Genomic DNA, 23,231 nt, shown 5'->3' on the forward strand with positions numbered 1-23,231 from the left:
ATTCTGACGACCATCCACAAGAACATTTTCTCATAGACAGACTTGCAGAGAGCCGAGACGGAATTGTTGACCTGATTTCACAGATGAACAATGATAAATCATTAATAAGGATGTTGCAAGAAAGAACAATGAAACTATTCAAAGTTTTCAGGGCTTAAAGAGACTATTGCAGGACTTCATATGAAAATTTCACCTGAGGAACAGTCTGGCCCTTAGTAACAAACTCATTTCCAACTTTCACCCTTGGGTAGCACAACGCCTTCAGTAAATCAGCTGAGTTCAGGCCCATGAGGTAAGCAATTTTATCGGCGACTAAAAGGAAGAGAAAACTGATAGATAAGATGCCATTCTTACTGTTAATTCAAAATATTTAACTCTTAATTTTTCATTTGTTTTCAAAAAAAGTGCAACTGACCCTCATTGCCATCGGGCTCAGCCTGCTCTTCACGCTGCTTCTGCTTGAACTTCATTGCTCCATGTTGCATCACAGCTCCAGTCAGCTTGTAGATGCTTGCCTTCTCTTCAGCAGTGAAGCCCAGGATGTCAATAGCAGTCTGTGAGCATTCAAAGACAGTTAATAAGTTCTGCATTAACAATTCTAAATGCATACAGCTTTTTGGGGGGTGTGGCTGGATATCATCATTTTCTTACATCAGTGGCTATGAACTCCTCAACGTCATCGATACTCTTAACAGTGATTTCACCCTGACTGATCATGGGATAGTCATACGGATTGGTGGTGATGAGGAGGGCCTCTGAAGAAAAAAAGCACTTGTGATTAAATTCAAGCATATACACTAAACAGCAGATGATGCATGGCCTTTAAGAAAATAAAAAATCTCTCACCTATCAGCTCAGGTTTGTGGCCTGTCATGAGCTGATAGAAGATGTGGTAGCTCCTCTCAGCAGACAGCTGAAACGTCACCCGAGACTTTTCCAGCAGATCTGTCCATCACACAGTTGGAAAACCAGTCACTTCTGTTCAATGATCTGAACAAAAACAAACTGAGCTATCTGCTTTATTATTTTTGCCTTACATGTTTCAATGTCTGCTGAGGCCAGCTTCCCAGTTGTACCAAAATGGATTCGGATGAATTTACCCTATTCAAAAGAGGACTGTTAATTAGAATTGTAACTTCTTGAATTCTGGTATTGTATTGTAAAAAGACAAACACTTACAAAGCGGGATGAGTTGTCATTCCTCACAGTTTTGGCATTACCATAAGCCTCCAGCAGGGGATTGGCTGCAATGATTTGATCTTCCAGCGACCCCTTCATTCAGAAATGAGTCAGGGGAGCACAAAAAGTCATGCTTCATACTTGATGGTCCACGATCACATTCAATATGTCTATGTCAGCTTTGATAACACTTTTCCCTGAAAACAGATGTGTTCATATACCTGAATTTTTCCAGTCTGCTCCTGTTTCTTTGGTCCAGACACTGCAATTGTTGCAAAGTACTGGATGACACGTTTGGTGTTGACAGTCTTTCCTGCACCAGATTCTCCACTTTGAGAATAAAAACAGGTCACTTAGCACCAGAATTATATTGTTTTAGGTGAGCTGAACCATCACTAAACAAACTTTTATTTAGACATAAGGTGTGTAGAGTATATTGTCCAGTCAATGTTACTGTATGTTGGTAATGTTATAAGATTTAAGTAATGAAACTTGTCTGATCTCAGGATCACTGTTTGTCAGATCAATGATTTTTAAAAATTTGCTAACTTACGTGATAAGGATAGACTGATTCTCACGGTCTGTTAAAAAACAACAACATAGTTTTAGATTATTTACATAATTGGAACGTTTCAAATATGTTTGTGTACCTTCCATATTTATTTTTCTATGGAAAACATCAAAAGTTTTTGGCACACTTCTCACACACCAGTGAGCATGAACTGATAGGCGTTATCAGAGATGGAGAAGATGTGGGGTGGAGCCTCAATCCTCTTTTTGCCTCTGTATCCTGTGACAACCACTGAGTCGTACACTGGGAGCCACTTGTAGGGGTTCACAGTGACGCAGAACAGCCCTGAGTAGGTCTGTAGAGACAAAGAAGGTTTTTACTGATATGTCTTCCTGTAGTCATTGTTTTACCTGAAGTGATAATCAGGTCAAACTCACGTAGATCATCCAGGCTGCATAGCGCTCTTTGAGGTTATACAGCACAGAAGGCTCACTGAGGTGGGTCATCATGGCCATGTCCTCAATCTTATCGTACTTTGGAGGGTTCATGGGGAAGATGGAATCCTCTTTCACAGTGAGCGTCTGTTACAGGGACAGAAAACATGGGCTTCAGTTTGGACAATAGAATGGGGATGTAGCGCACAGGATATCACACTTTATTCCACTGCCAACATGCTCACCTTTCCACAGAGGGTCTCCACTGTGGCTTTGCCGCCCTCTCTTTTAATAAGTTTCCCCTTCAGGTACATCTCTGTGGGCTCGGCCACAAAGTATGCAGTTTTAGCATCAAAAGGAGTGTTTTGAGCTTCAATTCGCTCTCGTTCTGGCTTCCGGAGGTAAATGGCCGCCGGGCCAAAACATTCCATTTCCCCATCCATGGTGACCCTTTACTGCAAGTAAGCAAAAACAGTTCCACATTCATTTATATCAGTCATTATTTCTTATGATTGGACTTCACTCATATACAAAGCAGTTAACGTTTTTGTGATGAATGATGGACAATATATTATAATTTTTACTTTTTAATGAAGAAGTTAAAAACCACTGTAAGTGTATAGTTTTTATCAACAGAGTGACACATTTTTACTTTGTTATTTTTGTTGATGCCATGACTTATTACTTGCGCTACTAAGTCCTTGTTCAAAAGTATCATACACTTTGTCATAATAGGTAAACAACAATAACACTAAAAGAAAAGTGACCTTTTACATTTTCTATGTAGTGATTTAGACGTCAGATGAGTCAGATGCACAGAATTTGCTATGTTAATTGATTTGTCACAGATTTCACACAAGGTTAAGGTTTAATGAACATGCATTGTCATTACTGTATAGCTATCAATTCAAAATATCTTTAGAGTAAATGAAAAGTGATAAATTACCTTTCTCCCTCCCCTCAGATGAAAGAAATATTGATGGTCTAATGAGGGTTCTGAAGAAAGACACACATATTTTAATTAATAACTGTTGTCAAAATATTTCATATTAAAAATGAACTTACTGTACACTGAGGTCCTGGCACAAACACGACAGTTCTGTATTCACTTTGTAGTGTCTGGTAATAAGTGGTCATGCCCTGCATTGTTCATTAAGCTGCTGGTTTTCCTCCTGCTAATAAAAGACTGCAACACACTCACCTTGACTTGTGTCTGTCAGTCCTTGGGGGTGCCCAGCCTCCCTTCTTATATAGAGAGATCAGTGTTCACTCAGCAGAAATGACTTGCTTTATTTGGTCATGTATGCTCTCATGCTTGAGTATTTTTTGCCTCTTAAATGATCTCAGGCATCTTTTGTCATGGAACAACACAGACAGTTTATCATAGATTCAACTCCTGTCACTTTTCCTCTAAGAGGCACTGGTTTAAAGAGTGAAAAGTGATGAGAATTTAAATGAGAAGTATATTCAAAGATTGTTCTTGGAAATTATTGTGGTTAATTATAGTGTGTGTTCGGTATAACTGGCTCATTATTGTTGTCAGCCCTAGAATAACTCCACTTCATCAACAAAAAAATGCCTGAAAAGTGTTGATATGATGTTTTTTTTATTTATAAGATAATTATTGGGAATCAAGATCATTTGTTTCAAATAGAACCCACAATGTCCTTCAGGGCTAAAGTTTATGGACAAGAGACAGAACATTTGTCTCAGTGTAAAAATTTTACAGGAAGAGAAATAGTGCCCCACAATAGGCATAGTAAAACTAGAGACTGAATTTAAAAGTGTAGACAAAGATCAAGACACTTACAATGCAGCATTTTTTAACCTTGTGCAAATATTGTTCTGGCAGGCATATCGGTTACTAAAGTTCAGACATTGTTTTAGCCTTACGATAATCTCTTTAATGCACCTTGGCACTGCAGAGGATCCTACTTTAGCTGTGGAGAAGCTCTCATATGTCACTGGTATTCTATTGCAGAAGCCTTGCAAGTCTTTCCTGTGACAAAGGAGCACAATTGTGCCTAACAGTTGCTAATCTAAGAACCTGTGAAAATGATGATACCACATGATAGCAGTAACGCTTCCAGAGGTCTGCGCTTCATGAAATCCCCAATTTAATTAGATTTGTTCTGTAGGGAAGAAAGACCATAGGAAGAACAATAATACTCATATTTATAGTGCTTTATTTTCCTCTGTTGTTTAATTAATGCATCCAAAGTTATGTATAAACATGACATATGAATCCTGTGAAAGATAACTTGTCAAACAAAGGCTGATGGCATTTGCTTTGAATTTCCCTAGATATAAAATCCCCAATGTCACCAGAGCTTAATACAAATATCCATATTTTACAATATTTACATACAAAATATTGTATTTATTGCAGTGGGAAATTCTGCCAGCACAGTGCCACGACATGAAAATCTCCTAAAAAGAGATACATCACTTTAAAGGTCCCATGTGGTGACACTTAAACTTATATGTGTTGTATTTGTACCGTGTATGTGTGTCTATTAAACACTAATTTAATAGTGTTACCAAAAACAGAGAGTTGGGTAGATTTCCCCACACTTTTCTGAGAGACTTTTTTCTCCCATCCCACAAATGCTTGTATTCACTGCTGGATGTTCACCCCGCAACTAATTAATATTCAAGAGCAGAATGCTCTGATTGGCTAAGTGACTCTGCACCCTGGAATGCTAGAGGGTAAGCCAGCCTCCACTAAGTGTAGCTCCTATGGCACCATTTTTATGCTACCTAGCATCCACCCGCTGATGGCATTCCATTGACTGCTATTCATTTTGACTTTACTTTGACTGTGAATAACTTTACATCTGAAACATTTGAAGACTCTACTTGTCCATTGTTTATCTCTAAAGAAAAACGACATTGTATAAAAGGCTCCATCACCTTGTATCTCACGTGACTTACTGTCGCATAGTAGCAGACTTCCATTAGCTGTTTAGGTTTAATTACTACTGTTAACCAGCATTTTAGTTAGCAATAATAAGCCTGTTCCTATGTTTCCTCCTTACATATACCTACGCTCTTCGTCTCTGCAAAATGTGGAATTATTCAGGTTTCTCTTGGTACAGCTACCAGACATACAACTTTCAGACAGGTTGGTCACGACACATTTACGTCTTTGAGCTCAGTCGGAGACTGCGCTGTAACGCTTAGCCCTTCCCAGAAAAGTGCTTCTAACAGCCTTCACTGGTCTCTATTGAAAACAACAACGTCACATTTTCCATTTCTTGTACTCTATGGGAATGATGCATTTCTCATGGGCGGTTTTCGGGGAAGAATTAACTCGCGACAATACTCCTGATTCTTTGGCATGAAGCAAACGTTAGAAAAGGGGGTGGGACTAGGTCAAATTTAAAACGCAACACCTTTGGTTACCTGGTTTCTATGTACAGTGGTACAGTCCCGTTCAGCTGGGAGGTGGTCTAGTTTAGTGGGGGTGGAGAAATAGCTGCAGTGAGCATTTCACATTTTCACAGCTTTTACTTTACACCCCCGAGCCTATATGACACACGAAGTCCCCCAAAAAAATGTCACCATATGGCACCTTTAAATATATAAATAAAAAGCCTGCCAAAGTGTCTACTTTGTAATTTTGGTGGCAACGCTTTACTTTAAGTCTTTCGCATTATGAGGAGGATATACACATTAAATAAATGGTTTATAACAATTAACATGTGTAATGTAGTTTTACACACAAGTGATTAAGATATACTTTATTGTCCCTGAAGGGAAATGTGTTTTGGACTTCCGTTCCAAGCTCCACAGCTTTACAAAGAAAACACAAAATACAGAAAATAAACATCACTCAACATATACTCTCATGCAACACAACACATGCTCTCATATACATTAGACAGGTACCTACATAGCAAGCACATTAACTCCTTCTTCCAGTAGCAGTTTAAAATGTAACAACCTTGTCGGCTGCATTCTCCGCAATAAATACATTAATACTTAATTTATTTATTTATTTGTCAACAACTCTACGAGTGGAGGGGCGGCCTATAGCTCACTCGGTAAGTGCGCCCGCCCCATGTTGGCTGAGTCTTGCAGCGGCCCAGGGTTCGAATCCAATCTAATCCAATCTCTCCCCCTTTCACATCTGTTCACTATATCTATCTATCTAATAACGGAATAAAAAAACTATATGAGTGGAGGCTGGTCTATGAACAGTTAATTGATGACAATATAGTATAAAACTGTTGTAACAATATCAACAAAACAGAACTTTTTTAACAGACATTTTTTAAACTGGTCTTAAAAAAGCAGTCCTGTTTTTAGACTAATGACCTATTATCCCAATGAATTTGTGCAATTACTGAGCAATAATATGGGCTCTGCAGTTGTTTATTGGCCTAATTATACAGTGCATAAAGGAGCAGAGAGGGGATGATTGCAGTTCTATTTTTGAATTTATTACTTTTCAGCAAGTCTTCAGAGTTATTTCAATTTGTATGAAATTGTGTCACACAAATAAACTTGAACAAATAAACATGATCTACATACTGTTTGGAAAGTGAAGGGAGCCTGGGTGGAGCCTGAGCTGTTTCTTTTTTATTTGGGTTGTGTAATGGAAGGAGATCTTTAAACACTACAATCTCATCTGGTACTCTGTTTAAGGGTCAACACTTTACTTTTAAACACATCTAAACAAACCTACTTTTCTTGGTTTCTTCAGAAGTAAGGTTTATAAAAGAATATATACAGTATATATATAGAGACTTGTTGCCATGTTTACACTCTCTAGTATACATGACTTCTAGGGAGTTCTCTGGAGCGAAAACAGTGTCAAGTTTCCATTAATATCTTACTGACATGCTCTAACACAGTTAAAGGCTTAATTTTTACTATTTTCTCCAGCTACTCTTATAAACCTGCAGGAGGAAGAACATTTAGCGATATCATTCAGATGTCTAACTTTTTTCAGGGTTTATGAGGGTGTGATGATAACAGAGCTCGGAATAGAGGCGGATGAAAGACATGTTGTTGTCTGGCTGGGTCAAAGGAATTCAGCTTTCTAGGACTGTCTCTGAAATCTGATAGCAGGAACATCATCCCTCAATCCGTGTCACAACACACAGAGAGGTATTAGAATAGTGTAACATGCTCATTATTTTGGACCAAATGTATTTATTTTGAAATACCTAAACACTGAGTTTGACTCATACAGTAATTTGTGGGGTGTGTTTCAACTGATAATGATTCAAAATACAACACCAGTGTTTACAAACAGTAGTGATGCAAACAGAACGACTGCACAAAATTAATGTAATGTTTAATTTAGTTAGATTGACCACCATAACCCTTGTGTGTATTTCAACTCTTTCTTACTCTTTCTTACAACTCTTTCTTACAAAAGTCATATTTGTATGTTTAACTTGTGTAAATGAGTTGCTTACATGTATAAGTGTTTGCAAACTCACTAGTAAAACTCACGTTATATTGACAAACAGGGAAAAAATTAAACTGAATTTAATTTACATTTAGTTTATCTTATCTATTGTTTAAAGATAAGCACGATAATGGAAATAAGTGAGTAAACTGCGAATTCATTTAAAAGGAGACAAACTCCATAGCATGCTAATTCAAATTGGATTTGATCGAAAATTGGTGATTGTTTTTTTCTATTTTTTCTTTTGAAAATGTATTGCTTAATTCAACTAACTTTTGTCACTTTCATTTGTTTTTATCATCAGGCAAGAATACATTTTTTTGACAACCCTCTTCAGAAGCGTTTCAGATTAGCAGTGGCATTTCAGTGGCCTGCCAGAGCAGAAAAGGTAACAAAAATGACTCTAACCAAACAATTAATAATGCATAGCACAAGAGGAATAACTTGAAATCAGCACATTTGAGTCACTTCTCTATTTGAGTCACTTCCCTATTTTTATTTTTTATTTATTTATTTTACAATTTAATCATTGTGTTTCCGGTTTCATCCTCGTGAGCTTTACAACTTGTTCACATATACAATGAAACCTAAAATGTCTATTGGAAATGTATTCTGTTTTTAACATATGACTTTTGTCTCTACAGTATCCTGTTACATTTAATGAACAAATGTAATTGTTTGTATTCTGTATCACTTCAATCTTCATTTTTTCTATCATATCAGATTACACATCTGCATTTCTGACAGTTTAACCAGTCAGTGTGGGGGTCAGGCGTTGACCCTCTCATCTCCCCTCTGAGCTAATAGGGTCAAAGGTTTAAAGGTTTTCTGTTGACAACTCAACTGTCAGCAAGACATGAGAAACGGTTTTGACCCCACTTATGTCCCTCATTCCTCTGGCTCTCGTGACTTGACTGGTGGCTTTAGAATTCCTACAGTACATGTTGTGCATCACAAACTGTTTTATTTGTCCATAAACTCTATTAATGTCAATTACAGCTCTATTGTCCATGTGGAATCTTCAGTGAACAGGTGACAAGATTTACGTCTGCAGGTTTTCCGAAACAGGCACTTGTGTTGTCTCAAGGGGACAGATGTATTTATAAACCCTTTCTTTAAATGGACTCGTTGTACTGTGTGTCCTGACAGATGAACTGAAGACAAGGTCAGGCTTGTAGCTTGACCTTCCCTTAAGGCAAGTGTTTGTTCCCCATACGTGGCAAGAAGGGGATCATGTTATATGATGTGTACTAGTTTGCATTCTTTCCTTGTGGAAAGATGACACTGAACTGGCAAAGAAGGGGAGGGGGCATTAGAAGCTAAATACTGAGGACTTCACACCCTGAAAAAGAGACCTATATATTCAATAAAAGTATGTAACTTGAGCTCTTATGCTCCCGGGTGTGCTTATTTGGAAGAAATACAAATATAGCTGTCTCCTCAGCACTGTTCTCAGAGCTCAACCATTTGTCACGGCCTCAAGTCTTATTGTGGATCAACCTTTGATATGGAAACACTCACTTCCATCGTGGTCTTAGTCTTAAATATAACACTACACTACTAACAACTACCGATGCTTTTATCAATATATAATAGTCAGAAGACTTTAAATCTTATTGTTTTTGTTCATCGTGTTTCAAATGATGTAGTAGCTTTCTGCAACAACAACTGCTTGCACTGATGCCAGAAAAATGAACACAATGTCAAAGAATTGGTAAATAATACGAAAGAAACATCTACTAACTACTTTTGTCCAGTTTCTTTAATTGTTCAACTAGCTTTGGGTCTCAAATAACAGTCAATAATAGAATGAGGAATGACAAAGAATATAAAGTAGTAAAAGATACTTGATTGATGGTGATAAACTCCTCTTTCTTTGTAGATAAAGGACCAGTTTGGAATGTATTCTTTGCTAATTAAGTGATTTATGGTAAATGTACTTCATCACCCTGTAAATGCGGTTTTGCCATATAGAAGTCTTGCACACTGCAGATTTGCCCACAATGCAACAATATAACCATATATATTAAATGAGTAGTTACTTCTGGATAAATAGTATGGCAAAATGTCTGATGGTAGACAAATATGTATGTCCTGATGCTGTATATTTTGCTACAGTCTTCTCTTTGGAAAACCAGTTTTAACAACAGGATTTCAAAAGTAAAATATATGTGTGACTGATACGTTTAAATACAATACACCAAAAAAAATAAGGGCAAACTTTGAAAAACCTGTAGTACGTATCAACCAGATTTCTTCTGTCAATTATTATTACAATTTACTTTATCTTCTAAAAACTACCAGTACTAGAATATTAATCATCCTGTCCGTATTGTGTTTGATTGTGATGCATAGTAAGTTTTTAGGTCAGAATACTGGTGATGCTTCAAGTAAGGTGGTCATTTTATTGTGGCTATAAAGCAATGTGCTTTATTTCTTTATGTTTGCTTTTTATCTATACTCTGTAAAGATTTGTCACCAATAAATCGATTTCTAATGTGAACCTACAGCAAGCAGAGACATTTCAGCACACATACACACTTAGGTATCCTTGTGTCTTGAGGTTCATTAATGGGTCTATTTTCATCACAACTTGACATTGTGCAACATGTGTTTTGAAGCACATAAAAAGCTGTAAGGTCACACAGGACTGTCAGTAACATTATCACCATGAGGCAAAGATTTGCAGTTATCGTAACCTGGAGAACTTTTACGTGTTAACTTGCGACAGTTGACAACACGGTTATTTTAACGATGAAGCTACATACGCTGCTGCTTAGACACAAATACACCACTTGAAATCTGTTTATTTCTAGTCCTACTGTTAGTAATTAGATGTATGTCTTCCTGAGAAAATAAAATGTTTCTTTGTTTTCAAATGATGATCAATAATTGTCTTCAGTTGTAGCTCATGGGATTTATCTTTATTTTGTGAAGGTGCACAAACTAGCTATGGTAAAGGAATCTCTGCCTGTCTTTATGAGTGAAATAGTTTTTTTTGTCTAATTACACTATGCAATATATTCTAAATAATTCAGAAGGTAATCCTCAGAGTTAAGACACTGCCTGATTGGTGTAAAGATACTGTGAAATCTCTGTCTACTTTCAAAGTATTTGACCTTACATCTAAACTTTCTGCTTGCAATGTTTTGTAAATAAATAACCCCATACAGCCAGGGATACTGTTTGGCTTCCCTTCACGGCACCAGTGTTTAGAGCAGCTGAATGACCCAAAACGCATCGTTACATGCCCTCCGATGAATCTCAACAGGCCACAGCTGTTCCAACCCCTGTGAACTGGCGCTACAGAGGGGAGCCACACACAGTTCACATTGCTACAACACAGAGCTGGATTTGAATCCACAACATATCACTAAAAAAGTGATGTGAAACCAACAGATTAATGGCACAAAAAAGCCATTCAGTTACTTGCAGATTTATGTCTTACACATTTGAAACATCCAACAAAAAGATCATATTGTATGGCTTCTTGTACTGTGCCTAGACTGATGCTCAATCTTTGGCCTCCTTTCCCTTTAAACAAATACAAAAGAGAAAGTAACAAGTTAGGGGTTAAAAACATTGTCAAGATGCAGAAATACCTTGTATAAATATCAACGTGTACAACTGAATGAAAAGAAATAAAAATGAACATACCCTGACGATCTTACGGCTTTTTGGCTCGCAGCTTGTTGACCTGAGACTCAGCGATGTCATCTCTCTCCTGAGCCTCCTTCATCTCGTGCTGCACCTTCCTGTACCTGGACAGGTGAGTGTTGGCCTGCTCCTCCTGGAAAGTAGTGACGTCTTGAACAATCTTACCAGAAAAATATGCAGTCATTAAATCATGCTGCATCATGCTGTCAGTCCTCTGGTGTTAGAAAAGGTGTTACTGGTGTGACACCTATTTGCGTTGCATGTGTCAAATATTTAACACTCACAGCTTCCTCAGACTTCCTCTTATAGGATTTCACTTTTAGCTGCAGCTTGTCCATCAGATCTGAAGTCGGGCAATATTCTTCTTGTCTTCCTCTGTCTAAACGTGGTGAACAAAAGTTTTTCATACCATCACCCCAACATTCTTTGGGATTCAAACACTCAAAAGTACACTATTACATACAACTTAGTAAAGCAACTTCAGGAAGACTTGCAAGAGCAACCAAACAGGCTACAAACACTGAAGATATGAATTAATCAGCACTCTCAGCAGAGAAATTTACATAATTTTTTTAACCACTTGTACAATGTATGTAAAGGTTCCTTCAGTGCTGTCAATCAAGCTGCCTGAGAACTAAGTGTACTTGCAAGAGTTAAATATCACGTGGTCATAACATGAGCACATAACTGCATGTATTCATAGTTGCAATGGTAGAATGTTTATTTCTAGCTGTGGCCCACTCCATTTCACTTCAGTACATCTGTTGGAGCTTCACACATATGATGGTGATTCATGCCCTCTAGAGGTTTGTCTACAGCAGTACAGATTGTAGAATTGCTTCAGAAGATATGAAACTAAGCAGTTGCACTTCTATGTTTTGGTGGTTTCTGTACCTGGTAAGTCAGTTCCTTTACCCTGCGTTCATGTTTGTGGATGCCTTTCACAGTTTCAGCTCCAAGTCTCTGCTCGGCCTCAACGTCACACTCAAGCTCTCGGACCTGGACGACAAGAATTGCAGATTTAATGGTGTCAGAACAGAATATGTTTTAACAAATAACAAAGATTTTGGGAGCATGTTAGGTAAACATATTTGGTCAAGAAGAAAATGGTTAATTGCAGGGGATGTAAAGACCCTGAAATTAAAGTTGAAAGTTGGAAATTTCACTTCAAACACGGTTTCATTTCAAAACAAAATTGCAAGAATATAGATCCAAAACAAAACAAAAATATTTTTTCTAAATAGTAAACTCACTCTTGCCTCCAGTTTATGAAGCTGCTTCTTTCCGCCCTTCCACGCCAGATTCTCAGCTTCATCCAGGCGGTGCTGCAGGTCCTTCACTGTCACCTCCAGGTTCTTCTTCATCCTCTCCAAATGAGCACTGGTGTCCTGCTCTTTTTTCAGCTCTTCTGCCATCCTATCGGCCTAAACATGAAGTGATTGTAAGAAGGCCAATGAGCTGAATTATCAAGGAAGATAAGGCCTTATTTGTTGGTCTTTTCTTAATTAATTTGTCATTGGGAACTTTGAGCCTTTTTTGATAGGACAGCTGAATGAATTAAAGGGGAGAAGAGGGGGGGAATGGCATGCAGGTTATCTTAACCAAATGCAAAACAAAAGAACAGATTAATACAGTGCATTATTTAGTTATATTTATAAAACAATACAAAACTGCTTTAATTTTTAATGGAATTATAATGTCCATAAAGTGAATGTCAGATGCCAGAATTATTTCCCTAAGATCACATTTTGAGATAATTGTTTACTACAGTTTAACAGAAGCAACAACTTTGTAAGTGTGACTGTTATATAAATAGGCTGCATTGACTGTTTCAAAAATGTATGTGTAGCTACAGTTCCCATCATCATTTTAAAAATCTCCAAAATAATATTGTTGGTGGCTGTCTGAGACTGTTTTTTCCATTACACAGGTTCTACATTCTACTTTATTCATAATTAGTCATGAATTTCATTTAGCTGTTCTTTCTTTAAAAACAGCTAAGTACTAATGGATGCTCCAAAATAACCACTGGAATGTCTCAACGTTAGGCTCTAATCTTGGACCTGCTGTATACAATAAGCAGCTGGGTTTTAAATGAAATGATAAGTACAAGCTAAAATACTAAAGCAGGGCTCACATCAGTAATGGCCTTCTTGGCCTTTTCTTCAGTATTTCTTGCTTCCTGGACAGCATCTTCCACTTCACCTTGGATCTGGACAAGGTCAGCCTCCAACTTCCTCTTACTGTTTATGAGATTTGTGTTCTAAAGGGACAAATATATGGTGATTTTTTTTTTACATTTACTAAATGTATTTCACAGTCCTCATAACATACAGATACCTGAGAGTGCAGCAGTCCCACACGCTCGCTGGCATCTACCACTTTGCCTTTCCTGATTCAGAAATACATTCAGGGAAATCTGAGATTTCCTCTGTTGAGAAAAAGAAAAGAAAACACAACATTCACAAAATGCAAAAATAATTCTTATCATACACACAGTTTACTGTTGTAATAATAGTATTGCATTCATTCTTTGTCATTTTCTCTAGCCACTGAATACCAAAATTAAATTTATGGAGCATTGTGTTCAGAAAAACAATTTAACTTAACACTAATTTGGTATATGTAAGCCTTTGTTTTTCTTTAATGTATTTAATGTCAACAATCACACGCAGGATTGGTTGTCTTACGGTGCAGGTTCTTGTTCTCTCTCTTCAGGGTCTCCAGGTGGTCCTGGGCTTCTTCAGAGGAGTTTTTTATTTTACACATCTCAGTGCTTAATGACCGAGTCTCCTTCTGAGCTCCTTCAAGCTCTGCCTGGCTTTCCTCATACTTCTGCTTCTACTCTGCAAGAACTTGAACATGTAGGAAACAAATTAGTGTTTGTGTCACCTCATGAGTGAACCCGTGCATAACCAAAAAAATCTAACCTTGTCAAAGTTCCTTTGTTTCTTGTCGAGGTTTGCAGCCAGAGCATTAGCTCTCTCTACATCGATCATCATGTCTTCCACTTCACCCTGCAGTCTCTGTTTTGTCTTTTCCAGAGAAGCACATTTTGCATTCACATACTCAATAGATTCCTCTGCATCCTGAAGACGCTGGACAAGCTTTTTCCTGTTAAGAATATTTAATTTATAAACTTTCATTATTTGATTACTCATACTCACTAGAATTGGGTCGAAAAAGTTCAAATTGTAGTGCCTTACTTAGCCTCCTCCAGCTCCTCAGTGCACTGAATGGCATCAGTCTCATATTTGGCTCTCCACTGAGCCACCTCGCTGTTGGCCTTGGACATTCCACGCTGCAGCTCAGATTTGGCCTCCAGCTCCTCCTCATACTGCTCTCTGAGCAGGTCGCAGTCATGACGAGCTGACTGAACGGCATGAGCCAGGGTGTTCTTGCCCTAACAATGACAAAATACATCATTTGGCTGACAGGTTCAAAGCCTCAAGTAAAAAATAAACTCACGGACTTAGCAAAGGGGAATGAGTACTGAAATCATTCAGCAGTTTTCCAAAGCACTCATCCCTTGCTCTGCCGTTTTATTGAGTGGGTGTGAACATAAAGTTGTTTTACGTAAATTTGTGTTAGTACATCATTGTTTTACATAAATGGGTGTTAGTTTCTCATGTTCCTTGATTTACTATTGGTTGAGCTTTAACTGGGTGTATAAGGCAGGTATTTAGGGTTTAAAGTAGTTCACCAAAGTTGTATAAAAGAACAATATGCCTCTTTCACACAGCCACAGCAGCAAGTTTATCTTGTCTTACTCTGCTAGCTCGACACTCCTGTGTCTAGCTTCCCTCGTCTCAAAGCTTTTCTTCATTTAACAAAGTTTCACACATTCAAATGAAAACTACTTCACAATATAATTTAGTTCAGTTCCCGCCAATCAAATTATTTCTTATTAAGAAGACCATTTGTTGTGACATTAAACAAAAGCATACTGCAGTACCTTAACTTCCTCCTCAAGGTGCTTTTTGAGCTCCTCAATTTGGTGAACATAAGCCTGTTTTCCCCTTTTAAGCAATGAAAAAAGAGACTCCTTTTCCTCCAACTGACGACCAAATCCCCCTAATTGGAGAATGATTCTTTGGTTAGTGATTTGTGCTACCTTACATTGCAATGTTCTCTAAAACATTACAGGTTCAGATTGTTTTATTATTCTCTTCCCATATGTTGTACTTACCATTTTCAGTCATTAGGCTTGATCTTTGAACACTAATTTCATTTAACCGACACATATGCTCTTCATTCTTGGTCTTTAAATCACTTAATTGATCCTCAAGAGCATGGCACATTTTCCCTCCATCCATCTATCACTTCCATAGGAAAGATGACTGTTGGTACTTTTGATTAACAATAAAATTACATACATTTACAGACACAATTTCTCCACAAAGCCCAAACACATACGAAGCTTCTTTTCTCGCTCCAAAGAACCTTCAAGCTGTTTGAACCGAGATAAAGAGTTATTTTTTTGTTTTTTACTTTGAAGAGGATTGAAATCAGTTTATTATAATATACTTAGGTTGCAATGCAAGATAGATTTTTACAGTACAATTACTGCTTCAGAATTTACTGTATCACAGTATTACAGTATGTAGAATACACTATTATTATTGCTATTATTAATATTCATTTCAATAACCTCCCAAGCTTTCTTTGGTTGAACAAACCATTCTTTTTTAATATGTTTAAAAAATCGGAAAAGAAATTAAATTCAGTAGAGTAAGCAAATGTACATGGTCGACAACCATCTGAACCATTTTCATGCAACAGTATGCCGTGAAAACTTTATATTGCTGCAACCCTATTATATACATACATCGTCCACTTGCTGTTCCAGCTTGACTTTAGCCTTGGTCAGAGTGTTGACTTTGTCTTCCTCTGCCTGCAGATCATCAAGGGTCTGCTGATGGGCCTCTTGGAGGGCTTTCTTCTCTTTGGACAACTTAGCAATGGTCTCATCTTGAGATGAAATTTCCTCAACCAGGTTTTTAACCTGTATTCCAAAAATTGTGAAAATAAGTTTAGTGTTCTGCAAAGAGCAGACTTCAACGCATAAGGGAAGATACAAACCTTGTTCTCAGTGGCATGTTTCTCCTTTTCCACTTTGGCCAGGGTGAGCTCCAAGTCATCAATGTCTTTTTTCAACTCGGAGCACTCGTCCTCCAGCTTCCTCTTCTTTGCAGTCAGCTCTGCATTCATTTCCTCCTCATCCTCCAGTCTCTCAGACGTCTCTTTGAGTTTGGCCTCAAGCTGGATTTTTGCTTTAATGAGCCCCTCACACCTTTCCTCCGCATCGCTGAGGTTTTCACCCTTCTAGATTTGCAGTGGCATACAATTAAAATGATATTGAGTTATTTGTAAAGAAAATAAATAAAATAAGGTAAAAAACGGTCTTGTTCTATTTAACGTACAGACTGAATTTGTAGCATCAAGTCATTCTTCTCCTGCAGCAGAGAAACCATCTTCTCCTCCAGTTCTTTCTTCTTAGCCAGAGCCTTTGTCAGATCTTCTTTCATCTTTCCAAAGTCCTCTTTCATTTGGGCCATCTCTTTTTCAGTCTCTGCACTCTTCAGCAGAGGCTAAATCTTGAAGTACAGCTTCATCCATGGCCAGGTTTTGACATTCATGAATGAGCGGATGTCATACTGGATGGAGTATTTGGCTTCCCTGGTAATACAAGACAGAGAAAAACATTGTTTTTTTTGGTGTAGGTGCAACAGCATATGTACTGTAGCTTAGAACATACTAAGCCCACCTTCTCCGCATCATTTTGACAAATTCTCGTCTCATCAGGAAACCTCTGCAAACGGACTGAGTCATTGTGACCAATTCAACCAATTTCTCATCTCTCATCTCCTCAAGCATACCCAGTAGTCCAGCCTTGAAGAATACCTGACAATATATGAAATAAAATGTATTTAACAAAAAAAATATTTTCTAACTACACAGTGATTTCATTATTTCATGATTGTAATTGAGTCTGTCTATTTACCTTGGTAAGCCCAAATCTGTACTGGGATTTGTCGACACTTATGGATCCAAGTAGTTTCTCTGAGGCCTTCTTGTTGTCAATGAACTGTCCCTCAGGGATGACACTAGCATTCAATACTTTATATCTGAAAGGATTTACTCAGATCAGAACGTCAACGATACAGAATCAACAAATGTGGACTAAGAGGTACAGAATTATAGTGTACCTTTGCTTGAAGTCACCGTAGAGGATTCTGCTGGGAAAACTTTACCTGCAGATCCTGATATCTTCCAGCACACCATTACACCTCAGCTGGTGGATGACCAGGAAGTTCTGCATGAGACCTTAAACAGTAACAGGCTCACCCAATGTTAGAGCAGATGAAGCCCTTGCACATATTAGTGGTACTGTAGAGATGTGTCATTAGCTGACTTTTGCAACAGCAACTATGGGACAGACAGGCTAACCATACACTAGAGGAGGCTGTGAGTTCATAGGACCCTCTGAATTGTTGTGAGGAATTTGAGACTTCTGTTTGTCATTACTTTTTTGGGACATACCTGGTGTTTTTGATTCATTTGGAATCAAACAGCGCACAAAGTGTGGATGAGTGCTCCTTAAGTTGGTCATCAGCTTGCCCAAGTTTTCCTGTTGATGGACAAAACATTTACATTTTCTCAAATTTCTTGACACTGACATAATAAAACTATATTATAGTACACATTTCATAATTATTAGACAAAAGCACAGAAATAACATTTAGGGTTGAAGTTTCCGGTATTGGAATTTGAAAAAGGGAGTAGCTTCCTGCATAAGGAGACCAGACCGCCATGTCAAATGTCTAAATAAATACACTACATTGTTCTGCAGTGATGTGCATACAGGTAACAAACCTGGCCTTCTACAAGAAGAAATTTATGATCTTACCGAGTCACTGGTAAACTAGATATCTGCTTCTTGTGTAAACACAGTGTTAGGATCTCTTTTCAAAGTGACCAAAAATGTATCTGTGAAAATTAACATTACCCTGAAAAGAGCTGACACTGTCTAGAAGGAGCCACCCTTCTTCTTGCCACCACCCTTCTTTCCACCTTTACCACCTATAAAACACATCAACAGTTTTATTATCATTTTGCATCTTCATTTGGCATATAAATGATTTTCAAGTATGATGGTATTGATGTTGCCGAATATTCTTTTTATATTTTTATCTCAAATTATTTGGGGGTGACTTTGTATAAACCCCCTGAGGTTCCTAATTCCTTTTTCTGTAAAAACTAAAGTATAAAATGTACTGGTGATGTCTGGCTCATTTCCTTCCATATTACGTGTAGTGTAGTACCTTAAAGGCTGTTTTTTAAAGGCTTTGCCACCCTCCTCTTTCAATAGTTTTCCCTTCAAATAGATCTCAGTGGGCTCTGTCATGTTATATGCTGATTTGGCATCAAAGGGAGTGTTTTGAGCCTCTATTCTCTCCTTTTCATATTTCTGGAGGTATATGGCTGCTGGGCCAAAACATTTCATTTCCGCGTCCTTACTCATGGCACCTCTGGAAAAATAATTAAAGTATAAATAAAATACTACAATTTGGATTAATAGAAAGATTTTTTAAGATTTGACATATAAATAATAAAAAGTACATGGCTAACTAATACATTTTTAATTTGATTTAGTATCCTTTTTCCGTCAGGTCACTGGTCATTTACCTTTTTTGTTGCCAAGTGATGCAGTTGTTATGTGGATACAAAAACAAAGAAACATGCAAGTCTCACTAAAGCAGAAATTTAGGAACGTTACAGGAAGGTAAAAGAACCACTCTTGAACTACTAATTAATTAAAAGCACTGATCACAGCAAAAAGTGTTATGGAAGACTCAGCTTCGTTGGCAGCCTGTCGGTTTGAAACTTGTGACAAACCTGGGAGTGCTTCTTTTATACTGAAATCTCTGGACTTCAGGCAGGAGCAGCCTTCCTGTTAAGGTCACTGAAATAGTCTTGACAATGAGGCCAGATGGCTTTTTCCAAACCATCATCACTACTCATGTCACCTTATCCTGGATGATAAAAAAACATTAACATAAAAACAAATAGATCAAAACTGTCCAATTATCAACCATCTGGCCATGACTATGCATTTTAACACCTCATTATGTTGCACTTAGAGGTTTAACTATGAGGAATGATGCATGTTTACTGCATTGTTGTGTATAACTTAAAATTAGGAATCAAGCCATTACTTAAAACCAGTGTGAACGTGTGGACCACTCAGTCTAATAACAGAATTACATTCTCCATCTACATGCACACAATCTTGTTTTACCATCAAACTAACCTTTAGGAGTGGCATTGTTTTAAATCTCTTGAGCATAGATTCAAGTTTTAAGTTGAGTCTGAGTTAAGATCTCATTATGGTCCATTTTTGCTTTCTCTCCAAAGAAAGATGACACGATAATGGACGCTGTGCAATTAAGTTAATAAAAGATGACATTCAATATGTCTGGTCTTTCTTTACAGTCTTATTAGGACTTAAAGCAAATATAGACTCAAGCTCGCAAATGTCCATGCTCTTACCATTGCAATTGTTGACAAATTCATTGAATGCCTCTGTTAATTACATGTCAGATGTATTTCAGCATCCGGTTACAAAGCACCTCAGAAAAATTCCAGGCTGGGGGCTCCTTATTCCTGCTTCAGACTATCAGTATTGTTACTAGGTCGTTAAGTTCAATTTAGTTGTAGTTCTGGATGTGGTATTTGGAGATCTATAGAAGTCTGGTGTTGTTTCTGTTCCTCGGTAGTTGGATGAGTTTTGTTGAGTCCAGCAGGGGCCTCTGATGCTAGAAATGCTTGAGCTGTGAGTATTTCAAAAAAATGTGCTACCCAAATGAGCAAAGCATAACTGAGTTGTTTATGGTACTTATAGTTAATATAGTTTAGAAAAATAAGCTATTTTAAAACAGGCCGTACAGGTGAAAGATATTACATTTTCTAAATGTATTATAGTTTATGGATACATTTATTACTCTTAGAATCTGCAAATATGTTTAATGTCCACAAAACTAAGACTATAGAAATAAAAAATAGGCCAAATAGGTTAAATAAACGCCCCCAGTCAGAGCTGGTTAATGTGGCTCAGGAAAGGGAAGTTCGGGGTCCCCTGCTGGAGCTGCTCCCCCCACGACCTGATACCGGATAAGCGGATGAAGATGGATGGATGGAGGTTAAATGATTTCAAGGCACATCCATCAGGGAGTTCCTATATATACAACTTTCCCACACTGTCTAGTCTTCATTGGGGCCAAGACCTTTTTTAATTCATCCACCTCCTCTAGACAGAGGGATGGATATCTCTCTCTCTCTCTTCCCATCTCCTCTAGACAGAGGGATGGGTTCCGGTTGGGGAGAGTTCTAGCCTGACCAGGCTCCTCTCTTTACCCTGTCTCTCTTAGTCATGCTGTAATAGTTTTACACTGCTGGGGGACTTTCTTTGACACACCAATTTCCTCTCTCCTCTATATTTCTACCTTTCCATTTGTGTGCATCCATGTCTCAGAAATGCTTGTTACTAACCTGGCTCTGGGGAGTAATTCCCGGAGTCCTTATGTTCTTTTTCGCCCAGCATGTTTCCTTGGATCAGGGAGGCTCCAAAATCATGGTTGCAGCTGTCGCCATGGTCCCGCTACACGTCCTGCGATGCCATGTTACATCCTGCTACGCTCTGCGTTGCCCTGCTACGTCATGCTGTGCCTTGTATCGCTGCACAGTGCCCTGCTATGCCATGAACTACTACAAAGAATTACTACAAACTATTATTTTTTGTGACTGTTGTTGCCACTCTTCATTTTAACCCCAACCGGTCGTCACCGCCTACCAAGAGCCTGGGTCTGTCCGAGGTTTCAGCCTAAAAGGCAGTTTTTTCTCGCCACTGTCGCACTGTTGCTTGGTCTGGAGGAGACTACTAGAACTGTTGGGTCCTTGTAAATTCTGGGGTTTGGTCTAGACCTGCTCTGTCTGTAAAGTGTCTCAAGATAAAGTTTGTTATGAATTGATACTATAAATAAAATTGAATTGAATTGAATTGAATTCCGAAGCAGCTTATATTCCCATAGTTGCGACATATAAGATATCTCTTTGCAGGTGTTATGCAGCACAATGACAATGTGTGTGTGTGTGTGTGCGTGCGTGTGTGTGTGTGTTACCATTTACTCTTGCGTGAGAGAGAAATTCATATGCAGAAAGGGAGTGAAGAAAAGAGAGATTGAGAGTGATGCTTTTCTTTGATGTTTTTGACAGAGAAATGGAAACATTCTAAATTGCATTTAGAATACTAAAAACAGCAAGTTTAAGCAACTTAAAGACTTAAAATGAATTTAAAAGTAGGTATTCGCAATTTTTTGTTGTTAGCACCTGTGAAAGTGAATGTGCTTATAATGGTAATGTCTGCATTTAGATGTGTATTACTTCTAATATTGAAGAGGTTACCTGTATATGTATAACTAATGTTTTTTTGTTAATTGATGCACGATGCTATGGTTGTATTATCCTCATGTCTGTTTCATTTGAGACATTTTGAACATGTTTTGTATACAACAACTCTCACTCTTCACATGCATATCATAGCCACATCGTCTGTATTTGCATTTTAGCTCATCACTAAAGTTTTTTTGTTTAGTTTGATGACATGAGTATCAGAAATGCCAGGTAACCCATGCACATTTCAAGCTCGTTTTAGATGTCAACAAACTGATAGGTGAGTGCATGAGGGTGTCAGGGATTGACTTTTCTTGAATATACTCTTGTGTGTCTGTCCATAAGGAACTTTCAGTTACCAATTTGAGTATATAGTAACACACAGTATTTTTTTTAAATTAATTTAAGTAAATAGTAAGATTTCAATAATTAAATTCAAAATACTATTAATTAAATGTTCCATGCGCCAATAATAAACTGGGCATATCATAAATGTGCTCTCTCTGATTTGTTAGTCTAAAATACTGTACAATGTTCATGTTTAATGTTTTTTCTTAAATTTTTCATAACTATGTGTGTACAGCAGTTGTGGATTTCTCTGTTTTGCATATTGCTTCATCTTGTATTTAGTAATAGATTAATTAATTATTCATATATTGACGTGTTTGTAATTCAGGTCATTTCTGTCCCCTACAGTAAAGTGGGTCTCTACATTGGGATACAGACGAGTAACCAGTTCTTCTCTTCACTGAGCCTTCCCGTTATACTGTTTTCCAAAGATAACATTTTTATCACACAGCCTGCCAAATAACGTGTTACTTTCATGAGCGTGCACACCAATACAAATAAAAGTTCAATAAGATGATTTATTGAGAATTGTTGGTATAATTGGCCTTTATCATTGAGTATTTTCTTCTTTGTCCTGGAAAAAATTGTAAGTGCATGTTCTTCAAATAAATTACGGAAAAACCTTTGTAAATAGTTATACCTTCAGGTCTTTAGATAGATAGATAGATAGATAGATGTTTATTGATCCCAAGAAAAATTTGAAATTACGGTGTTACAGCAGCCAAATCAGTCACAAAGCACAGCATCTAAATATAAATGAAATACTAGGAAAAATATACATACATACAATATACATGAAATAATAATATTAATAAAATAAAATAAATATTTGAATATGTACAGGATGGGAATACAAAAATGTGCAACTACTTAATAATATGCTAAATGTAAATTATTTCTTGCACTTCCAGTGTACTGTAGCTAAGGAAGAACATACCATTTGTTAGTTTAAGTTTATTAGTTATTGTTACATTATGCAGAGCACAACGTAGTGAGAATCTGTCTCTCCGCATTTTAAAGCATCGTTTTAGGAAGAGCGGGCAGCCACTGAGAAGTTTAACCTTAAAGACACAAACTGTGAATATGTCATGCCATATTTTAGAGGGTTATGACGAACTGCTCAGGGTGATTTATGCCTTCTTCCCAATGTGTTGTGGTTTCTGATTTAAACATGCCTTTTGACTCTGTATAGGAACAAAGGAAAGATGAAACATAATTGAATTAATAT

At 37.5% G+C, this 23,231-nt stretch overlaps 3 protein-coding genes and 1 long non-coding RNA gene across 4 annotated transcripts in view; all 4 read right to left on the bottom strand.

Moving 5' to 3' along the window:
* The window catches only part of LOC117943422 (myosin heavy chain, fast skeletal muscle), an 11,382-nt gene extending 7,898 nt beyond the window's left edge, over positions 1 to 3,484 (bottom strand). Inside the window, exons 1-14 of the mRNA XM_034869535.1 lie at positions 3,326 to 3,484; positions 3,071 to 3,120; positions 2,370 to 2,579; positions 2,128 to 2,271; positions 1,889 to 2,045; positions 1,733 to 1,760; positions 1,401 to 1,509; positions 1,180 to 1,272; positions 1,038 to 1,101; positions 847 to 945; positions 652 to 755; positions 416 to 554; positions 194 to 312; positions 9 to 71 (exon numbers count right to left, since the gene is read on the bottom strand). Coding sequence (XP_034725426.1) covers positions 9 to 71; positions 194 to 312; positions 416 to 554; positions 652 to 755; positions 847 to 945; positions 1,038 to 1,101; positions 1,180 to 1,272; positions 1,401 to 1,509; positions 1,733 to 1,760; positions 1,889 to 2,045; positions 2,128 to 2,271; positions 2,370 to 2,567 — 1,317 coding nt within the window. The 5' untranslated portion in view covers positions 2,568 to 2,579; positions 3,071 to 3,120; positions 3,326 to 3,484. The remainder of the gene's footprint in view (positions 1 to 8; positions 72 to 193; positions 313 to 415; positions 555 to 651; positions 756 to 846; positions 946 to 1,037; positions 1,102 to 1,179; positions 1,273 to 1,400; positions 1,510 to 1,732; positions 1,761 to 1,888; positions 2,046 to 2,127; positions 2,272 to 2,369; positions 2,580 to 3,070; positions 3,121 to 3,325) is intronic.
* Positions 3,485 to 10,984: 7,500 nt separating this feature from the next.
* On the bottom strand, positions 10,985 to 13,437 carry LOC117943528 (myosin-7). The gene is given in 7 exon segments (XM_034869703.1): positions 10,985 to 11,080; positions 11,204 to 11,336; positions 11,488 to 11,549; positions 11,552 to 11,582; positions 12,098 to 12,202; positions 12,457 to 12,627; positions 13,341 to 13,437. Coding segments are annotated over 5 exon segments (483 nt in total). The 5' UTR covers positions 12,619 to 12,627; positions 13,341 to 13,437; the 3' UTR covers positions 10,985 to 11,080; positions 11,204 to 11,213.
* Positions 13,438 to 15,581: 2,144 nt separating this feature from the next.
* Positions 15,582 to 16,879, bottom strand: LOC117943423 (myosin-6-like). The gene is given in 4 exon segments (XM_034869536.1): positions 15,582 to 15,653; positions 16,032 to 16,208; positions 16,286 to 16,528; positions 16,627 to 16,879. Coding segments are annotated over 4 exon segments (708 nt in total). The 5' UTR covers positions 16,843 to 16,879.
* A 96-nt stretch (positions 16,880 to 16,975) lies between these two features.
* LOC117943529 lies at positions 16,976 to 18,282 on the bottom strand. Its single transcript, XR_004656372.1, has 5 exons — positions 18,213 to 18,282; positions 17,747 to 17,834; positions 17,413 to 17,530; positions 17,208 to 17,331; positions 16,976 to 17,107 (listed from the first exon to the last, which is right to left on the bottom strand). It is a non-coding gene; the product is annotated as an uncharacterized LOC117943529 (long non-coding RNA).
* Between the last annotated feature and the right edge of the window lie 4,949 nt (positions 18,283 to 23,231).

This window comes from Etheostoma cragini, chromosome 4 (genome assembly GCF_013103735.1).
Source record: "Etheostoma cragini isolate CJK2018 chromosome 4, CSU_Ecrag_1.0, whole genome shotgun sequence".
Taxonomy (NCBI): domain Eukaryota; kingdom Metazoa; phylum Chordata; class Actinopteri; order Perciformes; family Percidae; genus Etheostoma; species Etheostoma cragini.